At 47.1% G+C, this 25,293-nt stretch overlaps 1 protein-coding gene and 15 non-coding genes across 17 annotated transcripts; all 16 read right to left on the reverse strand.

Annotated features, from left to right (window-relative positions):
• Nucleotides 1-67: 67 nt before the first annotated feature.
• trnam-cau (transfer RNA methionine (anticodon CAU)) lies at nt 68-140 on the reverse strand. Its single transcript has one exon. It is a non-coding gene; the product is annotated as a tRNA-Met (tRNA).
• A 282-nt stretch (nt 141-422) lies between these two features.
• Nucleotides 423-495, reverse strand: trnam-cau (transfer RNA methionine (anticodon CAU)). Its single transcript has one exon. It is a non-coding gene; the product is annotated as a tRNA-Met (tRNA).
• Nucleotides 496-773: 278 nt separating this feature from the next.
• On the reverse strand, nt 774-846 carry trnam-cau (transfer RNA methionine (anticodon CAU)). The gene has a single exon. It is a non-coding gene; the product is annotated as a tRNA-Met (tRNA).
• Nucleotides 847-1,117: 271 nt separating this feature from the next.
• trnam-cau (transfer RNA methionine (anticodon CAU)) lies at nt 1,118-1,190 on the reverse strand. Its single transcript has one exon. It is a non-coding gene; the product is annotated as a tRNA-Met (tRNA).
• A 271-nt stretch (nt 1,191-1,461) lies between these two features.
• trnam-cau (transfer RNA methionine (anticodon CAU)) lies at nt 1,462-1,534 on the reverse strand. The gene has a single exon. It is a non-coding gene; the product is annotated as a tRNA-Met (tRNA).
• Nucleotides 1,535-1,801: 267 nt separating this feature from the next.
• On the reverse strand, nt 1,802-1,874 carry trnam-cau (transfer RNA methionine (anticodon CAU)). The gene has a single exon. It is a non-coding gene; the product is annotated as a tRNA-Met (tRNA).
• Nucleotides 1,875-2,156: 282 nt separating this feature from the next.
• On the reverse strand, nt 2,157-2,229 carry trnam-cau (transfer RNA methionine (anticodon CAU)). The gene has a single exon. It is a non-coding gene; the product is annotated as a tRNA-Met (tRNA).
• A 278-nt stretch (nt 2,230-2,507) lies between these two features.
• Nucleotides 2,508-2,580, reverse strand: trnam-cau (transfer RNA methionine (anticodon CAU)). The gene has a single exon. It is a non-coding gene; the product is annotated as a tRNA-Met (tRNA).
• Nucleotides 2,581-2,850: 270 nt separating this feature from the next.
• On the reverse strand, nt 2,851-2,923 carry trnam-cau (transfer RNA methionine (anticodon CAU)). The gene has a single exon. It is a non-coding gene; the product is annotated as a tRNA-Met (tRNA).
• Nucleotides 2,924-3,194: 271 nt separating this feature from the next.
• trnam-cau (transfer RNA methionine (anticodon CAU)) lies at nt 3,195-3,267 on the reverse strand. The gene has a single exon. It is a non-coding gene; the product is annotated as a tRNA-Met (tRNA).
• Nucleotides 3,268-3,538: 271 nt separating this feature from the next.
• trnam-cau (transfer RNA methionine (anticodon CAU)) lies at nt 3,539-3,611 on the reverse strand. The gene has a single exon. It is a non-coding gene; the product is annotated as a tRNA-Met (tRNA).
• Nucleotides 3,612-3,877: 266 nt separating this feature from the next.
• Nucleotides 3,878-3,950, reverse strand: trnam-cau (transfer RNA methionine (anticodon CAU)). Its single transcript has one exon. It is a non-coding gene; the product is annotated as a tRNA-Met (tRNA).
• A 282-nt stretch (nt 3,951-4,232) lies between these two features.
• On the reverse strand, nt 4,233-4,305 carry trnam-cau (transfer RNA methionine (anticodon CAU)). Its single transcript has one exon. It is a non-coding gene; the product is annotated as a tRNA-Met (tRNA).
• Nucleotides 4,306-4,576: 271 nt separating this feature from the next.
• Nucleotides 4,577-4,649, reverse strand: trnam-cau (transfer RNA methionine (anticodon CAU)). The gene has a single exon. It is a non-coding gene; the product is annotated as a tRNA-Met (tRNA).
• A 267-nt stretch (nt 4,650-4,916) lies between these two features.
• trnam-cau (transfer RNA methionine (anticodon CAU)) lies at nt 4,917-4,989 on the reverse strand. Its single transcript has one exon. It is a non-coding gene; the product is annotated as a tRNA-Met (tRNA).
• A 2,757-nt stretch (nt 4,990-7,746) lies between these two features.
• Nucleotides 7,747-25,112, reverse strand: LOC139424246 (guanine nucleotide exchange protein smcr8a-like). Of its 2 annotated transcripts, none has more exons than XM_071175926.1 (8): nt 24,338-25,112; nt 19,157-19,339; nt 18,356-18,606; nt 14,044-14,846; nt 12,657-13,151; nt 11,405-11,981; nt 10,727-10,875; nt 7,747-8,161 (listed from the first exon to the last, which is right to left on the reverse strand). In XM_071175926.1, exons 1-8 carry the CDS (start codon nt 24,512-24,514, stop codon nt 7,782-7,784), a joined length of 3,015 nt encoding a protein of 1,004 aa, XP_071032027.1. In that variant the 5' UTR covers nt 24,515-25,112; the 3' UTR covers nt 7,747-7,781. The 2 variants fall into 2 exon arrangements, with proteins under 2 accessions (XP_071032027.1, XP_071032028.1); XM_071175927.1 differs by having other exon boundaries at nt 7,964-8,161; nt 10,723-10,875; nt 24,338-25,108.
• Between the last annotated feature and the right edge of the window lie 181 nt (nt 25,113-25,293).

Here is a 25,293-nt window from a genome sequence, read left to right on the forward strand (position 1 = left end):
GTGAAAGTCCAAAACGACAGAGAATTAATTTTCACTTCATCCAACACTGTCTTTTTAAAAGCTTTGCTGCCCCGTGTGAGGATCGAACTCACGACCTTCAGATTATGAGACTGACGCGCTACCTACTGCGCTAACGAGGCCCTTCATGTAAAAATGTCCAAGAAGAACAAAAAAAAATATTGATACCGAACATCAAATTTTGACACTGATGTTGGAACCACCGTTCCAAAATATATGTATGGTCTGAAATTCTACAACCCCTGAGACAAAAAGATTGATTTCATTCTAAAGTAATACATATCGATATGGACCTTAAGATGAGGTATCCACCTTGACAAAAGTATGTATTGTGTGAAAGTCCAGAAAGAGAGTGAATTAATTTTCACTTCATCTTCAGCCAACACTCTTTTTAAAAGCTTTGCTGCCCAGTGTGAGGATCGAACTCACGACCTTCAGATTATGAGACTGACGCGCTACCTACTGCGCTAACGAGGCCCTTCTTGTAAAAATGTCCAAAAAGAAGAAAAAAAAATATTGATACCGAACATCAAATTTTGACACTGATGTTGAAACCACCGTTCCAAAATATATGTATGGTCTGAAATTCTACAACCCCTGAGACAAAAAGATTGATTTCATTCTAAAGTAATACATATCGATATGGACCTTAAGATGTGGTATCCACCTTGACAAAAGTATGTATTGTGTGAAAGTCCAGAACGACAGTGAATTCATTTTCACTTCATCCAACACTGTCTTTTTAAAAGCTTTGCTGCCCCGTGTGAGGATCGAACTCACGACCTTCAGATTATGAGACTGACGCGCTACCTACTGCGCTAACGAGGCCCTTCTTGTAAAAATGTCCAAAAAGAAGAAAAAAAAATATTGATACCGAACATCAAATTTTTGAAACCACCGTGCCAAAATATATGTATGGTCTGAAATTCTACAACCCCTGAGACAAAAAGATAGATTTCATTCTAAAGTAATACATATCGATATGGACCTTAAGATTTGGTATCCACCTTGACAAAAGTATGTATTGTGTGAAAGTCCAGAACGACAGTGAATTCATTTTCACTTCATCTTCAGCCAACACTCTTTTTAAAAGCTTTGCTGCCCCGTGTGAGGATCGAACTCAGGACCTTCAGATTATGAGACTGACGCGCTACCTACTGCGCTAACGAGGCCCTTCTTGTAAAAATGTCCAAAAAGAAGAAAAAAAAATATTGATACCGAACATCAAATTTTTGAAACCACCGTGCCAAAATATATGTATGGTCTGAAATTCTACAACCCCTGAGACAAAAAGATTGATTTCATTCTAAAGTAATACATATCGATATGGACCTTAAGATGAGGTATCCACCTTGACAAAAGTATGTATTGTGTGAAAGTCCAGAAAGACAGTGAATTAATTTTCACTTCATCTTCAGCCAACACTCTTTTTAAAAGCTTTGCTGCCCCGTGTGAGGATCGAACTCACGACCTTCAGATTATGAGACTGACGCGCTACCTACTGCGCTAACGAGGCCCTTCTTGTAAAAATGTCCAAAAAGAAGAAAAAAAAATATTGATACCGAACATCAAATTTTTGAAACCACCGTGCCAAAATATATGTATGGTCTGAAATTCTACAACCCCTGAGACAAAAAGATTGATTTCATTCTAAAGTAATACATATCGATATGGACCTTAAGATGTGGTATCCACCTTGACAAAAGTATGTATTGTGTGAAAGTCCAGAACGACAGAGAATTAATTTTCACTTCATCCAACACTGTCTTTTTAAAAGCTTTGCTGCCCCGTGTGAGGATCGAACTCACGACCTTCAGATTATGAGACTGACGCGCTACCTACTGCGCTAACGAGGCCCTTCACGTAAAAATGTCCAAGAAGAACAAAAAAAAATATTGATACCGAACATCAAATTTTGACACTGATGTTGAAACCACCGTTCCAAAATATATGTATGGTCTGAAATTCTACAACCCCTGAGACAAAAAGATTGATTTCATTCTAAAGTAATACATATCGATATGGACCTTAAGATGAGGTATCCACCTTGACAAAAGTATGTATTGTGTGAAAGTCCAGAAAGACAGTGAATTAATTTTCACTTCATCTTCAGCCAACACTCTTTTTAAAAGCTTTGCTGCCCCGTGTGAGGATCGAACTCACGACCTTCAGATTATGAGACTGACGCGCTACCTACTGCACTAACGAGGCCCTTCTTGCAAAAATGTCCAAAAAGAAGAAAAAAAAATATTGATACCGAACATCAAATTTTGACACTGATGTTGAAACCACCGTTCCAAAATATATGTATGGTCTGAAATTCTACAACCCCTGAGACAAAAAGATTGATTTCATTCTAAAGTAATACATATCGATATGGACCTTAAGATGTGGTATCCACCTTGACAAAAGTATGTATTGTGTGAAAGTCCAGAACGACAGAGAATTAATTTTCACTTCATCCAACACTGTCTTTTTAAAAGCTTTGCTGCCCCGTGTGAGGATCGAACTCACGACCTTCAGATTATGAGACTGACGCGCTACCTACTGCGCTAACGAGGCCCTTCTTGTAAAAATGTCCAAAAAGAAGAAAAAAAATATTGATACCGAACATCAAATTTTTGAAACCACCGTGCCAAAATATATGTATGGTCTGAAATTCTACAACCCCTGAGACAAAAAGATTGATTTCATTCTAAAGTAATACATATCGATATGGACCTTAAGATGTGGTATCCACCTTGACAAAAGTATGTATTGTGTGAAAGTCCAGAACAACAGTGAATTCATTTTCACTTCATCTTCAGCCAACACTCTTTTTAAATGCTTTGCTGCCCCGTGTGAGGATCGAACTCACGACCTTCAGATTATGAGACTGACGCGCTACCTACTGCGCTAACGAGGCCCTTCTTGTAAAAATGTCCAAAAAGAAGAAAAAAAAATATTGATACCGAACATCAAATTTTTGAAACCACCGTGCCAAAATATATGTATGGTCTGAAATTCTACAACCCCTGAGACAAAAAGATTGATTTCATTCTAAAGTAATACATATCGATATGGACCTTAAGATGAGGTATCCACCTTGACAAAAGTATGTATTGTGTGAAAGTCCAGAAAGAGAGTGAATTAATTTTCACTTCATCTTCAGCCAACACTCTTTTTAAAAGCTTTGCTGCCCCGTGTGAGGATCGAACTCACGACCTTCAGATTATGAGACTGACGCGCTACCTACTGCGCTAACGAGGCCCTTCTTGTAAAAATGTCCAAAAAGAAGAAAAAAAAATATTGATACCGAACATCAAATTTTTGAAACCACCGTGCCAAAATATATGTATGGTCTGAAATTCTACAACCCCTGAGACAAAAAGATAGATTTCATTCTAAAGTAATACATATCGATATGGACCTTAAGATGTGGTATCCACCTTGACAAAAGTATGTATTGTGTGAAAGTCCAGAACGACAGTGAATTCATTTTCACTTCATCTTCAGCCAACACTCTTTTTAAAAGCGTTGCTGCCCCGTGTGAGGATCGAACTCACGACCTTCAGATTATGAGACTGACGCGCTACCTACTGCGCTAACGAGGCCCTTCTTGTAAAAATGTCCAAAAAGAAGAAAAAAAATATTGATACCGAACATCAAATTTTTGAAACCACCGTGCCAAAATATATGTATGGTCTGAAATTCTACAACCCCTGAGACAAAAAGATTGATTTCATTCTAAAGTAATACATATCGATATGGACCTTAAGATGTGGTATCCACCTTGACAAAAGTATGTATTGTGTGAAAGTCCAGAACGACAGAGAATTAATTTTCACTTCATCCAACACTGTCTTTTTAAAAGCTTTGCTGCCCCGTGTGAGGATCGAACTCACGACCTTCAGATTATGAGACTGACGCGCTACCTACTGCGCTAACGAGGCCCTTCACGTAAAAATGTCCAAGAAGAACAAAAAAAAATATTGATACCGAACATCAAATTTTGACACTGATGTTGGAACCACCGTTCCAAAATATATGTATGGTCTGAAATTCTACAACCCCTGAGACAAAAAGATTGATTTCATTCTAAAGTAATACATATCGATATGGACCTTAAGATGAGGTATCCACCTTGACAAAAGTATGTATTGTGTGAAAGTCCAGAAAGACAGAGAATTAATTTTCACTTCATCTTCAGCCAACACTCTTTTTAAAAGCTTTGCTGCCCCGTGTGAGGATCGAACTCACGACCTTCAGATTATGAGACTGACGCGCTACCTACTGCGCTAACGAGGCCCTTCTTGTAAAAATGTCCAAAAAGAAGAAAAAAAAATATTGATACCGAACATCAAATTTTTGAAACCACCGTGCCAAAATATATGTATGGTCTGAAATTCTACAACCCCTGAGACAAAAAGATTGATTTCATTCTAAAGTAATACATATCGATATGGACCTTAAGATGTGGTATCCACCTTGACAAAAGTATGTATTGTGTGAAAGTCCAGAACGACAGTGAATTCATTTTCACTTCATCTTCAGCCAACACTCTTTTTAAAAGCTTTGCTGCCCCGTGTGAGGATCGAACTCACGACCTTCAGATTATGAGACTGACGCGCTACCTACTGCGCTAACGAGGCCCTTCTTGTAAAAATGTCCAAAAAGAAGAAAAAAAAATATTGATACCGAACATCAAATTTTTGAAACCACCTTGCCAAAATATATGTATGGTCTGAAATTCTACAACCCCTGAGACAAAAAGATTGATTTCATTCTAAAGTAATACATATCGATATGGACCTTAAGATGTGGTATCCACCTTGACAAAAGTATGTATTGTGTGAAAGTCCAGAACGACAGAGAATTAATTTTCACTTCATCCAACACTGTCTTTTTAAAAGCTTTGCTGCCCCGTGTGAGGATCGAACTCACGACCTTCAGATTATGAGACTGACGCGCTACCTACTGCGCTAACGAGGCCCTTCTTGTAAAAATGTCCAAAAAGAAGAAAAAAAAATATTGATGCCGAACATCAAATTTTGACACTGATGTTGAAACCACCGTGACAAAATATATGTATGGTCTGAAATTCTACAACCCCTGAGACAAAAATATTGATTTCATTCTAAAGTAATACATATCCATATGGACCTTAAGATGTGGTATTCACCTTGACAAAAGTATGTATTGTGTGAAAGTCGAAAACGACAGAGAATTCATTCATGAAACATGGCCTTTCAAACCAAGGGCAGGACACATGTTAGCACCAAGTTGAAACATGTCTAATGTCAATCTTTAATAAATTATTTTTCCATGGCACACAAAAGTACACTGCATTAACACACCAATGACCATTACATGACAGTTTGTGAAGGTGATGGGGGGGGGGGGTAAATGAAGGACTAGATTCTATCAGATCTGCTAGACGACACCAACATAACAGGGGGGGGGGGGGGGGGGGGGGTGTTTAGGTGGTGTTGGAGGGGGGGGTGTTTAGGTGGTGTTGGAGGGGGGGGTTTAGGTGGTGTTGGAGGGGGGTGTTTAGGTGGTGTTGGAGGGGGGGGTGTTTAGGTGGTGTTGGAGGGGGGGGTGTTTAGGTGGTGTTGGAGGGGGGGGTGTTTAGGTGGTGTTGGAGGGGGGGGTGTTTAGGTGGTGTTGGAGGGGGGGGTGTTTAGGTGGTGTTGGAGGGGGGTGTTTAGGTGGTGTTGGAGGGGGGTGTTTAGGTGGTGTTGGAGGGGGGGGTTTAGGTGGTGTTGGAGGGGGGGGTTTAGGTGGTGTTGGAGGGGGGGGTTTAGGTGGTGTTGGAAGGGGGGGTTGTTTAGGTGGTGTTGGGGGGGGTTTAGGTGGTGGTGTTGGGGGGGGTTTAGGTGGTGTTGGAGGGGGGGGTTAGGTGGTGTTGGAGGGGGGGGGGGGGGTTTAGGTGGTGTTGGGGGGGGGGGGGGGGGGGTGTTTAGGTGGTGTTGGAGGGGGGTTAGGTGGTGTTGGAGGGGGGTTTTTAGGTGGTGTTGGGGGGGGGGGTTTAGGTGGTGTTGGAGGGGGGTTTTTAGGTGGTGTTGGGGGGGGGGGGTAAATGAAGGACTAGATTCTATCAGATCTGCTAGACGACACCAACATAACAGGGGGGGGGGGGGGGGGGGGTTTAGGTGGTGTTGGAGGGGGGGGTGTTTAGGTGGTGTTGGAGGGGGGGGTTTAGGTGGTGTTGGAGGGGGGGGTTTAGGTGGTGTTGGAGGGGGGTGTTTAGGTGGTGTTGGAGGGGGGTGTTTAGGTGGTGTTGGAGGGGGGGGTGTTTAGGTGGTGTTGGAGGGGGGGGTGTTTAGGTGGTGTTGGAGGGGGGGGTGTTTAGGTGGTGTTGGAGGGGGGTGTTTAGGTGGTGTTGGAGGGGGGTGTTTAGGTGGTGTTGGAGGGGGGGGTGTTTAGGTGGTGTTGGAGGGGGGGGTTTAGGTGGTGTTGGAGGGGGGGGTTTAGGTGGTGTTGGAAGGGGGGGTTGTTTAGGTGGTGTTGGGGGGGTTTAGGTGGTGGTGTTGGGGGGGGGTTTAGGTGGTGTTGGAGGGGGGGGTTAGGTGGTGTTGGAGGGGGGGGGGGGGTGTTTAGGTGGTGTTGGGGGGGGGGGGGGGGTGTTTAGGTGGTGTTGGAGGGGGGTTAGGTGGTGTTGGAGGGGGGTTTTTAGGTGGTGTTGGGGGGGGGGGTTTAGGTGGTGTTGGAGGGGGGTTTTTAGGTGGTGTTGGGGGGGGGGGGTTTAGGTAGTGTTGGAGGTAGAGCTGTGTCACGTTATGTTTACATTGATTACATTCAGCAACAGAACCATTCACATACACAGGGGTCCTTCCCAAACAGCTCACTATTCCCTACATAGTACACTACTAGTATGTAGTGCACTATATAGGGAACAGGCTCTGGCTCTCTCCTTTCACAGTATAGACAGGATACAGTATGGAAGAAATGCTTTAGTTATGCAAAGGGACAGGGCTGTATATCTATGTTGTGGTGTTTCTATGTAAAGGGACAGGGCTGTATATCTATGTTGTGGTGTTTCTATGTAAAGGGACAGGGCTGTATATCTATGTTGTGGTGTTTCTATGTAAAGGGACAGGGCTGTATATCTATGTTGTGGTGTTTCTATGTAAAGGGACAGGGCTGTGTATCTATGTTGTGGTGTTTCTATGTAAAGGGACAGGGCTGTATATCTATGTTGTGGTGTTTCTATGTAAAGGGACAGGGCTGTGTATCTATGTTGTGGTGTTTCTATGTAAAGGGACAGGGCTGTATATCTATGTTGTGGTGTTTCTATGTAAAGGGACAGGGCTGTATATCTATGTTGTGGTGTTTCTATGTAAAGGGACAGGGCTGTATATCTATGTTGTGGTGTTTCTATGTAAAGGGACAGGGCTGTATATCTATGTTGTGGTGTTTCTATGTAAAGGGACAGGGCTGTATATCTATGTTGTGGTGTTTCTATGTAAAGGGACAGGGCTGCATATCTATGTTGTGGTGTTTCTATGTAAAGGGACAGGGCTGTATATCTATGTTGTGGTGTTTCTATGTAAAGGGACAGGGCTGTATATCTATGTTGTGGTGTTTCTATGTAAAGGGACAGGGCTGTATATCTATGTTGTGGTGTTTCTATGTAAAGGGACAGGGCTGTGTATCTATGTTGTGGTGTTTCTATGTAAAGGGACAGGGCTGTATATCTATGTTGTGGTGTTTCTATGTAAAGGGACAGGGCTGTATATCTATGTTGTGGTGTTTCTATGTAAAGGGACAGGGCTGTATATCTATGTTGTGGTGTTTCTATGTAAAGGGGCGGCACTGTAGGAGAAGCGGAGGGCCGGAGGACCACTTCCTGCGTGGTGCTGTTTGATGAGGTCAGACAGGAAGTGCATCACCCGGAGGTCATCCTCCCCGCTGAAACCCCGCCCACACAGGAAGTCCCTGCGACGCTGAGTCAGCGTGAAGTCATCGTCCTCCCCGGGGAGGCTGGGAAGCTGGAGGTCCGAGTGGCTGTGGCAGATGGGTGGTGCCTGACCCCCAGGTGAACTCTGAGCTCTACCCGATGTTAGAGTTGAAAGGTCAGGAGAGCAGGAGAACAGGAAGGCCTTAGCGGTCAGCTCAGCGAGGCAGCTCTCCACGTGGAGAAGGTAGGTGCTGCCACGACCTGGACATAGAAACACAAACAAACAGTCAACACATTTTACACTGTGATACACATTCAAATAGTTTAGTGGAAGATGCAGGTCAAGACATAAGACAGGAATGCTGTGTTCATAACCAAGTGGAAGTAGGAATTTAAGACCCCATTGGACTGGGAGAGACGTCCACAGGAACGCCCCTCCAACTGGTCAATAGTAGTGGGAATGCAAGATCCCTGGGAGAGACATCCACAGGAACGCCCCTCCAACTGGTCAATAGTAGTGGGAATTTAAGATCCCTGGGAGAGACATCCACTGGAACGCCCCTCCAACTGGCCAATAGTAGTGGGAATCGCTGGGTGAGACATCCACTGGAACGCCCCTCCAACTGGCCAATAGTAGTGGGAATTTAAGATCCCATTGGACTGGGAGAGACATCCACTGGAACGCCCCTCCAACTGGTCAATTGTAGTGGGAATCGCTGGGAGAGACATCCACTGGAACGCCCCTCCAACTGGCCAATAGTAGTGGGAATTTAAGATCCCTTGGAGAGACATCCACTGGAACGCCCTCCAACTGGTCAATAGTAGTGGGAATTTAAGATCCCATTGGACTGGGAGAGACATCCACTGGAACGCCCCTCCAACTGGTCAATAGTAGTGGGAATTTAAGATCCCTGGGAGAGACGTCCACTGGAACGCCCCTCCAACTGGTCAATAGTAGTGGGAATGTAAGATCCCTGGGAGAGACGTCCACTGGAACGCCCCTCCAACTGGTCAATAGTAGTGGGAATGTAAGATCCCTGGGAGAAACATCCACTGGAACGCCCCTCCAACTGGCCAATAGTAGTGGGAATCGCTGGGTGAGACAGCTCCCATATGTTGACCTCTGACATCACCTACTAAGGAAATGACCTCCAGAACAGCATTTTCAGCAGTTAAATGCAACAAAGCATGATTTATTAATCTATCTATTATAATATGTTTTTGAACACTATAATTTGTTTACGAGCATGACAGCTGTTGTTTTGGATTATGGTTGACACAGCTTGTTGGCCATTAGCCAATTTCACCCAACTGAATTACAACTTGACAACTCGTAACTACCCATAGAGACCCCCCCACCCCCCTCTCCCGTCACCACGACTCTACCCCCCCTCCCGTCACCACGTCTCTACCCCCCCCTCCCGTCACCACGACTCTACCCCCCCCTCCCGTCACCACGACTCTACCCCTCCCTCCCGTCACCACGACTCTACCCCCCCCTCCCGTCACCACGACTCTACCCCTCCCTCCCGTCACCACGACTCTACCCCTCCCTCCCGTCACCACGACTCTACCCCTCCCTCCCGTCACCACGACTCTACCCCTCCCTCCCGTCACCACGACTCTACCCCCCCCTCCCGTCACCACGACTCTACCCCCCCTCCCGTCACCACGACTCTACCCCCCCCTCCCGTCACCACGACTCTACCCCCCCCTCCCGTCACCACGACTCTACCCCCCCCTCCCGTCACCACGACTCTACCCCCCCCTCCCGTCACCACGACTCTACCCCCCCCTCCCGTCACCACGACTCTACCCCTCCCTCCCGTCACCACGACTCTACACCTCCCTCCCGTCACCACGACTCTACCCCTCCCTCCCGTCACCACGACTCTACCCCTCCCTCCCGTCACCACGACTCTACCCCCCCCTCCCGTCACCACGACTCTACCCCCCCCTCCCGTCACCACGTCTCTACCCCCCTCCCGTCACCACGACTCTACCCCTCCCTCCCGTCACCACGACTCTACCCCCCCCCTCCCGTCACCACGACTCTACCCCCCCCTCCCGTCACCACGTCTCTACCCCCCTCCCGTCACCACGACTCTACCCCTCCCTCCCGTCACCACGACTCTACCCCCCCCTCCCGTCACCACGACTCTACCCCCCCCCTCCCGTCACCACGACTCTACCCCCCCTCCCGTCACCACGACTCTACCCCCCCCTCCCGTCACCACGACTCTACCCCCCCCTCCCGTCACCACGTCTCTACCCCCCCTCCCGTCACCACGACTCTACCCCTCCTCCCGTCACCACGACTCTACCCCTCCCTCCCGTCACCACGACTCTACCCCCCCCTCCCGTCACCACGACTCTACCCCCCCCTCCCGTCACCACGACTCTACCCCCCCTCCCGTCACCACGTCTCTACCCCCCCTCCCGTCACCACGTCTCTACCCCCCCCTCCCGTCACCACGTCTCTACCCCCCCCCCCCCGTCACCACGACTCTACCCCCCCCTCCCGTCACCACGTCTCTACCCCCCCTCCCGTCACCACGACTCTACCCCTCCCTCCCGTCACCACGACTCTACCCCCCCCTCCCGTCACCACGACTCTACCCCCCCTCCCGTCACCACGACTCTACCCCCCCTCCCGTCACCACGACTCTACCCCCCCCTCCCGTCACCACGACTCTACCCCCCCCCCCGTCACCACGTCTCTACCCCCCCCCCCCCCTCCTGTCACAGAAGCCCCCATTGAGGTGAACTGTTGTAACTATGTACAAGACAAATCAACAACAAAAAAAGACTAAGAATTTCACTAGCCTATCAGAGTGTGGGGGTTGGCCAGCCGGCCAATGAGGTGTCCGTGGTAGGCGGGGCTTCTCAGTGTACGCTGGTCCAGGTCCAGCACGGCCAGGTACCGTCCGTAACGAGCCAGAGAGTGAAGCATGCTGGGAGCTGTAGGAGACGTCCTGGGGAGAAAGATAGAAGTTATTTAGTGGTTTAATTTGAATTTTGCCGGTGAAACGAGGCTACTCAGGCAAGAAAAAGAAAAAATAACTCACTCAAATGTATAGTTTATGTTTATATAACTATAACTATGTTTTAGTTTATGTATAGCCCCGTTGGAAAATAGAAACGGATTGTTTTTAAAAATGTGAATCCCATTTTAATTTGGCGTACCCCCGACGGCATTGCGCAATACCCCATAATGACATCACAATACCCCACAATGACATCACAATACCCCACAATGACATCACAATACCCCACAATGACATCACAATACCCCACAATGACATCACAATACCGCACAATGACATCACAATACCCCAGTTTGGAAATACCTGATCTAGAACTTGGATAGGAGGCAGAGTAATGGGGACGGTCAACATTACAACGGACTATAAAGGCCTGATAAATCACTACTCAATATCCTTTGTAGCTCAGTCAGTCACAATTTACCCATGATACATCAGGGTTTTGATGCTCTGTTTTTACCTGTGGATTCCGATGAGTCTCCAGGTGAGCAGGTCTGTCAGCTGAAGGGGCGTGGCCAGGTAAGGCTGCACAGCATCTCCATAGCGACCAGGTGAAGGCAGGTAGAGCGAGAGGGCAGCGACCGTCCTCCTCACGGAACCCTCCTCTCCACCAATCACCACCAGCGGCCGTCCACTTAGCAGGCAGAACACGGCATTCTGGGAGAAGGAATTCTGCCGCAGGAACTTGAGGGCTCCAGGACCCGCCTTCCTCCTCTGGCGCTGATGTCGTCGCGGATTACTAGCGCTGTGGTTGCCATGGAGATGTGCGGGGGGCAGAGAGGAAGATGGAGAGGTGCTGATGTTGCTCATACAGTCCGATGCCTCATCTACACTCAGCCTGTAAGCGGTGTCGCCTAGCAACCGCCGCCCCCCTGACCCCCGACCTCTAACATCTAACCTCAAGGGGATAGAAAAGTTCACCTGGAGGTCAGGCACCACCACCCGCCTGCTGTCACGCCCAGCCTGACCTCTGACCTCGCCGTTGGCATGGTGACCCTCGTACTGCTGGGAGGAGCCCTCTACTGACACCTGGTGGACTGGAGACAGAAACTATATCAGTTACTAAGAGAGAAAACAGATAATACGGGAAAAAAGAATCTGGGATATTGATTAATATGCTTAAAAAGGTAATGATTAAAGTATTCCACCCTGAAACTATTAGTGATTATTGGTTTATGTAGTACAATTAATGATTAATAAACGTCCAATAAGGTTCAGTAGAGACATGGGAGGGAGAGAAATGTGTGTGTCGAAGAAAATACCGAGAACAATTCAACTGTGTTTGACCCGACCTGGCTAGAACTTTGAGAAACGTGTGATAGGACAGGGAGTCCTTCTCAAGGTTCCTGTAATCTCGGGGGAATGGAACTGACAGCGCTGGGTAGTGATAAACAGTGGTGAGAACTCTGGGGAAGGATACAATTCACCTACTGTTCGTGTGTATGTATGTGTGTAGGATATCTACTGTTTGTGTGGAGGTATGTGCATTATAAAATGAATGTCTTTGTATAATGGACTTCAGAGCGCTCTCGTGAATAAACTGTACGAACCTTTTGCATAAACTGAGTCTTTGCCTAATTATTATTAAACCCAGGGTCTTACAAACCTCGGGATTGGTCAAAGCTTATTGTTAGTTATTATCATTGGGATTGAAAATTCTCTTGACAGATATGTCATTATTATTATTGAAGAGGACAAACAGACAGTCTTACCCAGAGTTATCTGGGGCTCAGACGTGGGGGCCGGAGTGTCCCATCTCTTTGGCTTCTCCTCCTCCAATTCCCGGACTTCAATACCCATGGTGCTGTGCAGCCGAGTGGGAGTGTCCTCCAGCTCCTCCTTTCCCTCCGTCTGGACTATATTACCCAGGATTCTCTGGTGCCGAGTGTGCTCCTCCTCCTCGTGAACTACAATACCCAGGGCGCTGTGCTGCTGAATGGGCGTGTCCTCAACCGGTGCCTCCTCCTCCTCCTCTTCCTGGATTACACTACCCATGATTCCATGCTCCTCAGGCTCCTCCTCTGTGATGGCGTTGAAGATGAGGTCGTCGGGGAAGATGGAGTCTGAGGTGCTGATGATCTCAATACTGTCCTCGCTGTTCGCCCTCCGTGCCAGGGACCGCACGTCACGTCTCATCCACACCTCCGCAGGGGCACAACTCCGCACCACATCACAGCCTTCACCCTGACCCAACCCACCAGACAACTCTATAGGAGGAGAGGAGAGAGTCTAATAGACAGCCCTGACCCCTGACCCACCAGACAACACTATAGGAGGAGAGGAGAGAGTCTAATACACAGCCCTGACCCCTGACCCACCAGACAACTCTATAGGAGGAGAGGAGAGAGTCTAATACACAGCCCTGACCCACCAGACAACTCTATAGGAGGAGAGGAGAGAGTCTAATACACAGCCCTGACCCCTGACCCACCAGACAACTCTATAGGAGGAAAGGAGAGAGTCTAATACACAGCCCTGACCCCTGACCCACCAGACAACTCTATAGGAGGAGAGGAGTCTAATTAATACACAGCCGTCACCCTGATGCACGTACAAACCCACCCCTATAGTTTAATAACAATAGATCTTACCACTTGACTTAATCTCCACATTTTGTTACGTTAAAGCCTTATTCTAAAATGGATTAAAAAATGTATTTCTCAACCCACACACACAATACCCCGTAACGACATCGCAACACCCCCCCCCCCCCCCCCCCCCCGTAACGACGTCGCACCATCCCCCGTAACAACATCGCAACACCCCCCCCCCCGTAACGACGTCGCAACACCCCCCCGTAACGACGTCTCAACACCCCCCCGTAATGACGTCGCAACACCCCCCCGTAACGACGTCGCAACACCCCCCCGTAACGACGTCTCAACACCCCCCCCGTAATGACGTCGCAACACCCCCCCGTAACGACGTCGCAACACCCCCCCGTAACGACGTCGCAACACCCCCCCGTAACGACGTCGCAACACCCCCCCGTAACGACGTCTCAACACCCCCCCCGTAACGACGTCGCAACCCCCCCCCCCCCCCCCCCCCCCCCGTAACGACGTCGCAACACGTCTGAAGTTTCTGAATTCACTGTACCTCTGAGTTCCACGTGGGTTAGTCCCTGTGTTCTATACGAGCGCTCCGTCCCCAGAACCTCAATGCTGTCTCCGCTGCTCACGCTGCCTGGGCTCGTCTCCACGGTTACTCCTTCTCCCTCAGGATCAAGTGTCGGCTCTGCCCCTCCACTTCCTGTCTCCAGTTTGATTGACACCTCCTCCACGCAGGAGAAGAACGACTCCAGGCTCGGTGGTCCCGCCCCCGCCACAGGATGTGACATCATGTCGCTTCCTCCCTCTAGCCCCGCCCCCTCCTCCTCCAGGTCCTCCTCCTCCTCCTGGTCCCAGAGCTGGAACAGGAACTGTGTGTGTGAAAGCGTCCTGGAGAGCCTGTGTGTGATGCGACGGTTGTGTAGAACACTCTGGTCTCCACGGAGACGGCGTTCTGCGTTGCCCAGCTGTTCTAGCGTCAGAGACAGGAAGTAGCAGTCGCTCAGCTCCTCCAACGGCTTCAGACGGCGGTCGAACCGCCTCGCTGACCAGCCCCCGCCCCCTAGCGACGCCCCGGAAACCAGCTGGGGGGTGTATGAGGGGGAGGGGGGATCAGGAGTCAAGGAGAGGGTCTCTGGGATCAGGGAGGGGTCGTAGGGCAGAAAGCCAGGGTCTTTTAACTTCCTGTTGGGATAGGAAGTGACCTGGTGGAGGAGGGATCTGTGGTCCAGGATGGAACGATCCACGCTAGCAAGCTCGTTGGCCGTCTTCTGCAGCTCCGCCTCCTCCCTGATCTCCGCACTCTCATTGGATATCCTTTGAAGCGTTGCTTGAAGGATGGATCGTGTGTACCTGTCAACAGAGAGAAGGATTTAAAAACGCTCACACAAACAAACTCTGTGGATCGTGTGTACCTGTTGTCATGACGTTGGCCTGGGAGATAGGTTTCTGATAGTCATAAATACCTCTTCCCCCATTTTTCCTCTCTCTACCCTACTGATGTTACATTTAAAAACCCCTTGGTTAACATAGAGATTCTGGGAACATCAGAAGGTGGGGGGAAATGAACTATATTCTGGTAATCCGACCAATTGAACATATGCGGTGGTACTTAATGAATATGATGTCAGTTCGGTTGTCATCTGATACATTCTCATCAATGATAAGATGACTCTACAGTGGAAAGTCTACACATCAGAGTTATCGGATTCACATGGAATTGTAGTTCAATTTAAATGTTTGAATATGAAATTATTTGTGATGGGATGAAATGTGATTTTAGCTTCTAAAATGTGACATTTGGGTTTTCATAAGATAGGGCTGCTCAATCAGTGGCCCTCCCCAGTGAAGGGACAAGGGCTATAAAACTTTTCAAACACACCCTCCTCTCCCTTCCTATATAAGCCCTTGATGACAACATAACTTCCTGTTCAGAATGTTTCAGATAATAACTACAGAACGAAGCCAACATCAGCATGAGCTTTGGTTGGTCAGATGTCAGAATGGTTCAGATAATAACTACAGAACGAAGCCAACATCAGCATGAGCTTTGGTTGGTCAGATGTCAGAATGGTTCAGATAATAACTACAGAACGAAGCCAACATCAGCATGAGCTTTGGTTGGTCAGATGTCAGAATGGTTCAGATAATAACTACAGAACGAAGCCAACATCAGCATGAGCTTTGGTTGGTCAGATGTCAGAATGGTTCAGATAATAACTACAGAACGAAGCCAACATCAGCATGAGCTTTGGTTGGTCAGATGTCAGAATGGTTCAGATAATAACTACAGAACGAAGCCAACATCAGCATGAGCTTTGGTTGGTCAGATGTCAGAATGGTTCAGATAATAACTACAGAACGAAGCCAACATCAGCATGAGCTTTGGTTGCGAATGGTATGAACTTTTGAACTCTTATTCACGAAGTGATACCTCCTAGCCGTTGAGTTAGCGACCACAGCTGCAAACGCAGGTTAGGAAGGAACAGACAGAGTATTCCGTCTATCACACAACGACGTTACTACAACGTATTCAATTGACCACCAGAGACATTCTTCAAAGGACAAAGGACTCGGTTTGGCAACACGGTCTTCCATCTACCACCAACCTACTGGAGCGCAGCTCAGAGTAAATATTTATTGCATTTTCCTTTTCCAAATGGGCGGTAATTTAGAATGCATAAGATACTGTATTTACGATAGCACAGCTTCGCCCTTTGTTCCTCAGTCTTCCCGCTCTTTCACTCAAACCCAACCCCTTTTCCTTTGTGTAACAAAGGGGCCGTTTTCCTTTATGACGTAATTTGTAATCAAGTTAAGATTTAATTATGTGTATGTGTGATTAGTTAGGTATTTAGTCAATAAATGATTAAACCCTATTTTGTATTGCTGATTCAAATTGTTAGCCAGGGTTCTTGCAGATAAAATTCAGATGAGACTGAATTATTAATTAATAAAATAAAATAATTTAATTAAATTAAGATGAAGATTCAGATGAGTTAAGGTGAAGATTAATATTCTGCTATGGATGTAAAATGATACTAGGTCTTTAAGAGTTTATTCGGAAGATAACAGCTCTATAAATATTATTTTGTGGTGCCTGACTCTCTAGTTAATTACATTTACATGATCAGCTCAATCAGGTAATATTAACCTGTTAGAGCTCTAGGGGCGCTATTTCATTTTTGGATAAAAAACGTTCCCGTTTTAAGCGCGATATTTTGTCACGAAAAGATGCTCGACTATGCATATTCTTGACAGTTTTGGAAAGAAAACACTCTGAAGTTTCAGAATCTGCAAAGATTTTGTCTGTAAGTGCCCCAGAACTCATTCTACAGGCGAAACCAAGATGATGCATCACCCAGGAATTAGCAGAATTTCTGAAGCTCTGTTTTCCATTCTCTCCTTATATGGCTGTGATTGCGCAACGAATGAGCCTACACTTTCTGTCGTTCGCCCAAGGTCTTAGCAGCATTGTGACGTATTTGTAGGCATATCATTGGAAGATTGACCATAAGAGACTACATTTTCCAAGTGTCCGCCTGGTGTCCTGCGTCGAATTCGGTGCGCAATTGCCAGCTGCTTCTACTTTACCATTTGATTCAGGGGAGAAAGCATGTGTCCAAGAACGATGTATCAATGAAGAGATATGTGAAAAACACCTTGATGATTGATTCTAAACAACGTTTGCCATGTTTTCAGTCGATATTATGGAGTTAATTTGGAAAAAAGTTCGCGTTTTGAGGACTGAATTTTCGGATTTTTTTTGGTAGCCAAATGTGATGTATAAAACAGAGCTATTCTAATACACAAGGAATCTTTTTGGAAAAACTGAGCATCTGCTATCTAACTGAGAGTATCCTCATTGAAAACATCAGAAGTTCTTCAAAGGTAAATGATTTTATTTGAAGGCTTTTATGTTTTGTTAATGTTGCGTGCTGGATGCTAACGCTAATGCTAACGCTAATGCTAACGCGAAATGCTAACGCTAGCTAGCTACTTTTACACAAATGATTGTTTTCCTATGGTTGAGAAGCATATTTTGAAAATCTGAGATGACAGTGTTGTTTACAAAAGGCTAAGCTTGAGAGATGGCATATTTATTTCATTTCATTTACGATTTTCATAAATAGTTAACGTTGTGTTATGCTAATGAGCTTGCTGATAGATTTACACAATCCTGGATACAGGGGTTTTTTCATAGCTAAACGTGACGCAGAAAACGGAGCGATTTGTCCTAAACAAATAATCTTTCAGGAAAAACTGAACATTTGCTATCTGAGAGTCTCCTCATTGAAAACATCTGAAGTTCTTCAAAGGTAAATGATTTTATTTGAATGCTTTTCTGTTTTTTTGTGTAAATGTTGCCAGCTGAATGCTAATGCTAAATGCTACGTTAGCCATCAATACTGTTACACAAATGCTTGTTTTGCAATGGTTGAGAAGCATATTTTGAAAATCTGAGATGACAGTGTTGTTAACAAAAGGCTAAGCTTGAGAGCTAGCATATTTATTTCATTTCATTTGCGATTTTCATGAATAGTTAACGTTGCGTTATGGTAATGAGCTTGAGTCTGTATTCACGATCCCTGATCCGGGATGGGGAGATCAGAAAGGTTAATTACAGAGAAATTATTTTATAGAATAGCATGTCATATCACTTAATCCGGCATAGCCAAAGACACGACACTGTCAACAGAGAGAAGGATTTAAAAACGCTCACACAAACAAACTCTGTGTCAGTGCTTGAAGGTGTGTGTGTCAGTGCTTGAAGTTGTGTGTGTGTGTGTGTGTGTGTGTGTGTGTGTGTGTGTGTGTGTGTGTGTGTGTGTGTGTGTGTGTGTGTGTCTCTGTCCTCTTACTCTAGGTCATGAAGCTTCCTCTGCAGCTCGCAGGCGAAGGCCCGTCGGTTTCCGGTCTTCAGGCACTCGGAGGCGCGGGAGAAGCGGAGCGACAGCTCCTGGAACTGCAGCATGATCTTCCTCTCATCGGCAGAGACGTAGGCCATGCAGAACGGGCGGACGAAGCCTCGGGCCTCCAGGTCATAGAGCGTCAGGTGGTGAACGTAGGCAAACGCCCCCTCCTTAGAGTCACCCAGCACCACCCTGGAGTCCTGGAGGAAGGACACAACCACCCCCTCCTTAGAGTTACCCAGAACCACCCTGGAGGAAGGACACAACCACCCCCTCCTTAGAGTCACCCAGCACCACCCTGGAGTCCTGGAGGGAGAACAACCATCTCCTCAGAGACCAGTCTAACACAACCCCCTGAAACACAGTGACTGACAGAGGACTGAGACTAGTCTAACACAACCCCCTGAAACACACTGACTGACAGAGGACTGAGACTAGTCTAACACAACCCCCTGAAACACACCGACTGACAGAGGACTGAGACTAGTCTTTATACTGACAACACAACCCCCTGAAACACACTGACTGGCAGAGGACTGAGACTGGGATTCGAACCGGCAAACCGTCTGGTTGTTAGGGGGTTAGGTGCCTTGCTCAAGGGCACAACGGCAGCCGATGGCATCTAGGATGATGCCAACAACACTAGGGTTGCCGGCTCACTCCACGCCAGATTTTTCCCGTCGGAGCTGGGATTCGAACCGGCAAACCGTCTGGTTGCTGGGCCTCTTCTCTAAACACCAGGCTACCTACCTCTGAGAAGGCCAGACGGGGGAGGGTCTGGAGGGAAGGACTAGCTGTCTGGTGGTGTGGCTGAGGACCAGGGGCTACGGCTTGGTAGTCGACAGACATGATGCGTAGAGAGAAATGGTTCAGGTCGAAGGAACCGATCACTCTGGGGTCATCAGGGATGGTCCGGACCGGTAGGGGACCCACCTGGACAGGAGGACAGAATATATACACTCTCAGTATAATAAACACACCACCCCCTCCACCTGGACAGGAGGCCAGAATATATACACTCTCAGTATAATAAACACACCACCCCCTCCACCTGGACAGGAGGACAGAATATATACACTCTCAGTATAATAAACACACCACCCCCTCCACCTGGACAGGAGGACAGAATATATACACTCTCCGTATAATAAACACACCACCCCCTCCACCTGGACAGGAGGACAGAATATATACACTCTCAGTATAATAAACACACCACCCCCTCCACCTGGACAGGAGGACAGAATATATACACTCTCAGTATAATACACACACCACCCCCTCCACCTGGACAAGAGGCCAGCATATATACACTCTCAGTATAATAAACACACCACCCCCTCCACCTGGACAGGAGGACAGAATATATACACTCTCAGTGTAATAAACACACCACCCCCTCCACCTGGACAGGAGGACAGAATATATACACTCTCAGTATAATACACACACCACCCCCTCCACCTGGACAGGAGGACAAAATATATACACTCTCAGTGTAATAAACACACCACCCCCTCCACCTGGACAGGAGGACAGAATATATACACTCTCAGTATAATAAACACACCACCCCCTCCACCTGGACAGGAGGACAGAATATATACACTCTCAGTATAATAAACACACCACCTCCTCCACCTGGACAGGAGGACAGAATATATACACTCTCAGTATAATAAACACACCACCCCCTCCACCTGGACAGGAGGACAGAATATATACACTCTCAGTATAATAAACACACCACCCCCTCCACCTGGACAGGAGGCCAGAATATATACACTCTCAGTATAATAAACACACCACCCCCTCCACCTGGACAGGAGGACAGAATATATACACTCTCAGTATAATAAACACACCACCCCCTCCACCTGGACAGGAGGACAGAATATATACACTCTCAGTATAATAAACACACCACCCCTTCCACCTGGACAGGAGGACAGAATATATACACTCTCAGTGTAATAAACACACCACCCCCTCCACCTGGACAGGAGGACAGAATATATACACTCTCAGTGTAATAAACACACCACCCCCTCCACCTGGACAGGAGGACAGAATATATACACTCTCAGTATAATAAACACACCACCCCCTCCACCTGGACAGGAGGACAGAATATATACACTCTCAGTATAATAAACACACCACCCCCTCCACCTGGACAGGAGGACAGAATATATACACTCTCAGTATAATAAACACACCACCCCCTCCACCTGGACAGGAGGACAGAATATATACACTCTCAGTATAATAAACACACCACCCCCTCCACCTGGACAGGAGGACAGAATATATACACTCTCAGTATAATAAACACACCACCCCCTCCACCTGGACAGGAGGACAGAATATATACACTCTCAGTATAATAAACACACCACCCCCTCCACCTGGACAGGAGGACAGAATATATACACTCTCAGTATAATAAACACACCACCCCCTCCACCTGGACAGAATATATACACTCTCAGTATAATACACACACCACCCCCTCCACCTGGACAGGAGGACAGAATATATACACTCTCAGTATAATACACACACCACCCCCTCCACCTGGACAGGAGGCCAGAATATATACACTCTCAGTATAATAAACACACCACCCCCTCCACCTGGACAGGAGGACAGAATATATACACTCTCAGTGTAATAAACACACCACCCCCTCCACCTGGACAGAATATATACACTCTCAGTATAATAAACACACCACCACCTCCACCTGGACAGAATATATACACTCTCAGTGTAATAAACACACCACCCCCTCCACCTGGACAGGAGAACAGAATATATACACTCTCAGTATAATACACACACCACCCCCTCCACCTGGACAGGAGGACAGAATATATACACTCTCAGTATAATAAACACACCACCCCCTCCACCTGGACAGGAGGACAGAATATATACACTCTCAGTATAATAAACACACCACCCCCTCCACCTGGACAGGAGGACAGAATATATACACTCTCAGTATAATACACACACCACCCCCTCCACCTGGACAGGAGGACAGAATATATACACTCTCAGTATAATAAACACACCACCCCCTCCACCTGGACAGGAGGACAGAATATATACACTCTCAGTATAATACACACACCACCCCCTCCACCTGGACAGGAGGACAGAATATATACACTCTCAGTATAATAAACACACCACCCCCTCCACCTGGACAGGAGGACAGAATATATACACTCTCAGTATAATAAACACACCACCTCCTCCACCTGGACAGGAGGACAGAATTTATACACTCTCAGTATAATAAACACACCACCCCCTCCACCTGGACAGGAGGACAGAATATATACACTCTCAGTATAATAAACACACCACCCCCTCCACCTGGACAGGAGGACAGAATATATACACTCTCCGTATAATAAACACACCACCCCCTCCACCTGGACAGGAGGCCAGAATATATACACTCTCAGTGTAATAAACACACCACCCCCTCCACCTGGACAGGAGGACAGAATATATACACTCTCAGTATAATAAACACACCACCCCCTCCACCTGGACAGGAGGACAGAATATATACACTCTCAGTATAATAAACACACCACCCCCTCCACCTGGACAGGAGGACAGAATATTTACACTCTCCGTATAATAAACACACCACCCCCTCCACCTGGACAGGAGGACAGAATATATACACTCTCAGTGTAATAAACACACCACCCCCTCCACCTGGACAGGAGGACAGAATATATACACTCTCAGTATAATAAACACACCACCCCCTCCACCTGGACAGGAGGACAGAATATATACACTCTCAGTGTAATAAACACACCACCCCCTCCACCTGGACAGGAGGACAGAATATATACACTCTCAGTATAATAAACACACCACCCCCTCCACCTGGACAGAATATATACACTCTCAGTATAATAAACACACCACCCCCTCCACCTGGACAGAATATATACACTCTCAGTGTAATAAACACACCACCCCCTCCACCTGGACAGGAGGACAGAACATATACACTCTCAGTATAATAAACACACCACCCCCTCCACCTGGACAGGAGGACAGAATATATACACTCTCAGTATAATAAACACACCACCCCCTCCACCTGGACAGGAGGACAGAATATATACACTCTCAGTATAATACACACACCACCCCCTCCACCTGGACAGGAGGACAGAATATATACACTCTCAGTATAATACACACACCACCCCCTCCACCTGGACAGGAGGACAGAATATATACACTCAGTATAATAAACACACCACCCCCTCCACCTGGACAGGAGGACAGAATATATACACTCTCAGTATAATAAACACACCACCCCCTCCACCTGGACAGGAGGACAGAATATATACACTCTCTGTATAATACACACACCACCCCCTCCACCTGGACAGGAGGACAGAATATATACACTCTCAGTATAATAAACACACCACCCCCTCCACCTGGACAGGAGGACAGAATATATACACTCTCAGTATAATACACACACCACCCCCTCCACCTGGACAGGAGGACAGAATATATACACTCTCAGTATAATAAACACACCACCCCCTCCACCTGGACAGGAGGACAGAATATATACACTCTCAGTATAATAAACACACCACCCCCTCCACCTGGACAGGAGGCCAGAATATATACACTCTCCGTATAATAAACACACCACCCCCTCCACCTGGACAGGAGGCCAGAATATATACACTCTCCGTATAATAAACACACCACCCCCTCCACCTGGACAGGAGGACAGAATATATACACTCTCAGTGTAATAAACACACCACCCCCTCCACCTGGACAGGAGGACAGAATATATACACTCTCAGTATAATACATACACACATCACTATGCTACTCTCTGCTTATCATATATGCATAGTCACTTTAACTATACATTCATGTCCATACTACCTCAATTGGGCCGACCAACCAGTGCTCCCACACATTGGCTAACCGGGCTATCTGCATTGTGTCTCACCCACCAACCCCTCTTTTTACTCTGCTGCTACTCTCTGTTCATCATATCTATCTGTGTCCCACCACCCACCAACCCCTCTTTTACACTACTGCTACTCTCTGTTCATCATATCTATCTGTGTCCCACCACCCACCAACCCCTATTTTACTCTGTTACTCTCTGTTCATCATATCTATCTGTGTCCCACCACCCACCATCCCCTCTTTTACTCTGCTGCTACTCTCTGTTCATCATATCTATCTGTGTCCCACCACCCACCAACCCCTCTTTTACTCTGCTGCTACTCTCTGTTCATCATATCTATCTGTGTCCCACCAACCCCTCTTTTACTCTGCTGCTACTCTCTGTTCATCATATCTATCTGTGTCCCACCAACCCCTCTTTTACTCTGCTGCTACTCTCTGTTCATCATATCTATCTGTGTCCCACCAACCCCTCTTTTACTCTGCTGCTACTCTCTGTTCATCATATCTATCTGTGTCCCACCACCCACCAACCCCTCTTTTACTCTGCTGCTACTCTCTGTTCATCATATCTATCTGTGTCCCACCAACCCCTCTTTTACTCTGCTGCTACTCTCTGTTCATCATATCTATCTGTGTCCCACCAACCCCTCTTTTACTCTGCTGCTACTCTCTGTTCATCATATCTATCTGTGTCCCACCAACCCCTCTTTTACTCTGCTGCTACTCTCTGTTCATCATTTCTATCTGTGTCCCACCAACCCCTCTTTTACTCTGCTGCTACTCTCTGTTCATCATATCTATCTGTGTCCCACCAACCCCTCTTTTACTCACCCAAAACCTTTTTTGCACTATTGGTTTTACACCGGTTGTATTCCGCGCAAGTGACAAATAAACTATGATTTGAAAACACACACACCACCCCCTCCCAGGTCCTACCTGTTCTGAGAACTCAGCCACCAGTATGAAATCCCTGTTGAAATGGGCAGGGGAGGTCCAGGGGTGAGAGAGGGGAAGGAGAGGGAGGGAGAACTCCTCTGGCAGGACCTGGGCATCTGGGTACCCCCCCAAATCCCCTTCACTGGTGAAGGCCAGCACATCAGGAGATCCAATCATGATGTCATAAAAATCAATCCCAGGTGTCTCTGTGTGTTGATCCTAGAGAGCCAGTGTGTGTGTTGGTCACTTCTTCGTGTCCCTGTTAACTTTCCCGGTGGAGTCCGTTTTGGCACCGGAGAGCTGTCACTCACTGACCGGGTAACTGGTATTAAAAAGTCTTGCTGTTGTGTAGTTGAAACTTAACTAATCGAAGTACAACTTAAAAGCGAAACAAACATGTTTAACTTTCACTTCTCATTCATGTATTTAGATCGGTGGACGTCGGTAAATAACATTATCCTAAACATTTCACACGGAAAGTTCAACGTCAGAGCGAGGTGTTAACTTACCGACGTAACGGTAGTCGCCTAACGTCAACAACAGCTGTCCTGAAGCAGCGACAAAACACGTAAACACAAAGCAGCCCACGCCAGGAGCGTTAAATTAACCGGGAGAAACAGGTCCGTCTGCGGGAAGTAACACCGAGTCACATGGTCAACTTTTGGCCCGGTTCCTCTTTTCGCCTCCGTAGAGTAATGAACTGATCTCTACCGGGGACTCGCAGCTCCGGTGGAGAGAAACGAAGTGTGTATCACGTCTGCAGACAGCGGGTCCAACACCAGACATATTTAGCCATGTGACAGCTGCCGGTCGTGAGCGGGGAGGAGCCGTTCATTCTTTACCGGGGTGATGAATCCGTCCCGAGACAACTCGAGGAGACTTGTGAAAGAGCTGAATCACCGCCTCCGGTGTCCGGTACAGTTGTGGGAATTCAGTCCTCAGCGGGGACAGATCAT

Source organism: Oncorhynchus clarkii, chromosome 13 (assembly GCF_045791955.1).
Source record: "Oncorhynchus clarkii lewisi isolate Uvic-CL-2024 chromosome 13, UVic_Ocla_1.0, whole genome shotgun sequence".
In the NCBI taxonomy this organism is placed as follows: Eukaryota; Metazoa; Chordata; class Actinopteri; order Salmoniformes; family Salmonidae; genus Oncorhynchus; species Oncorhynchus clarkii.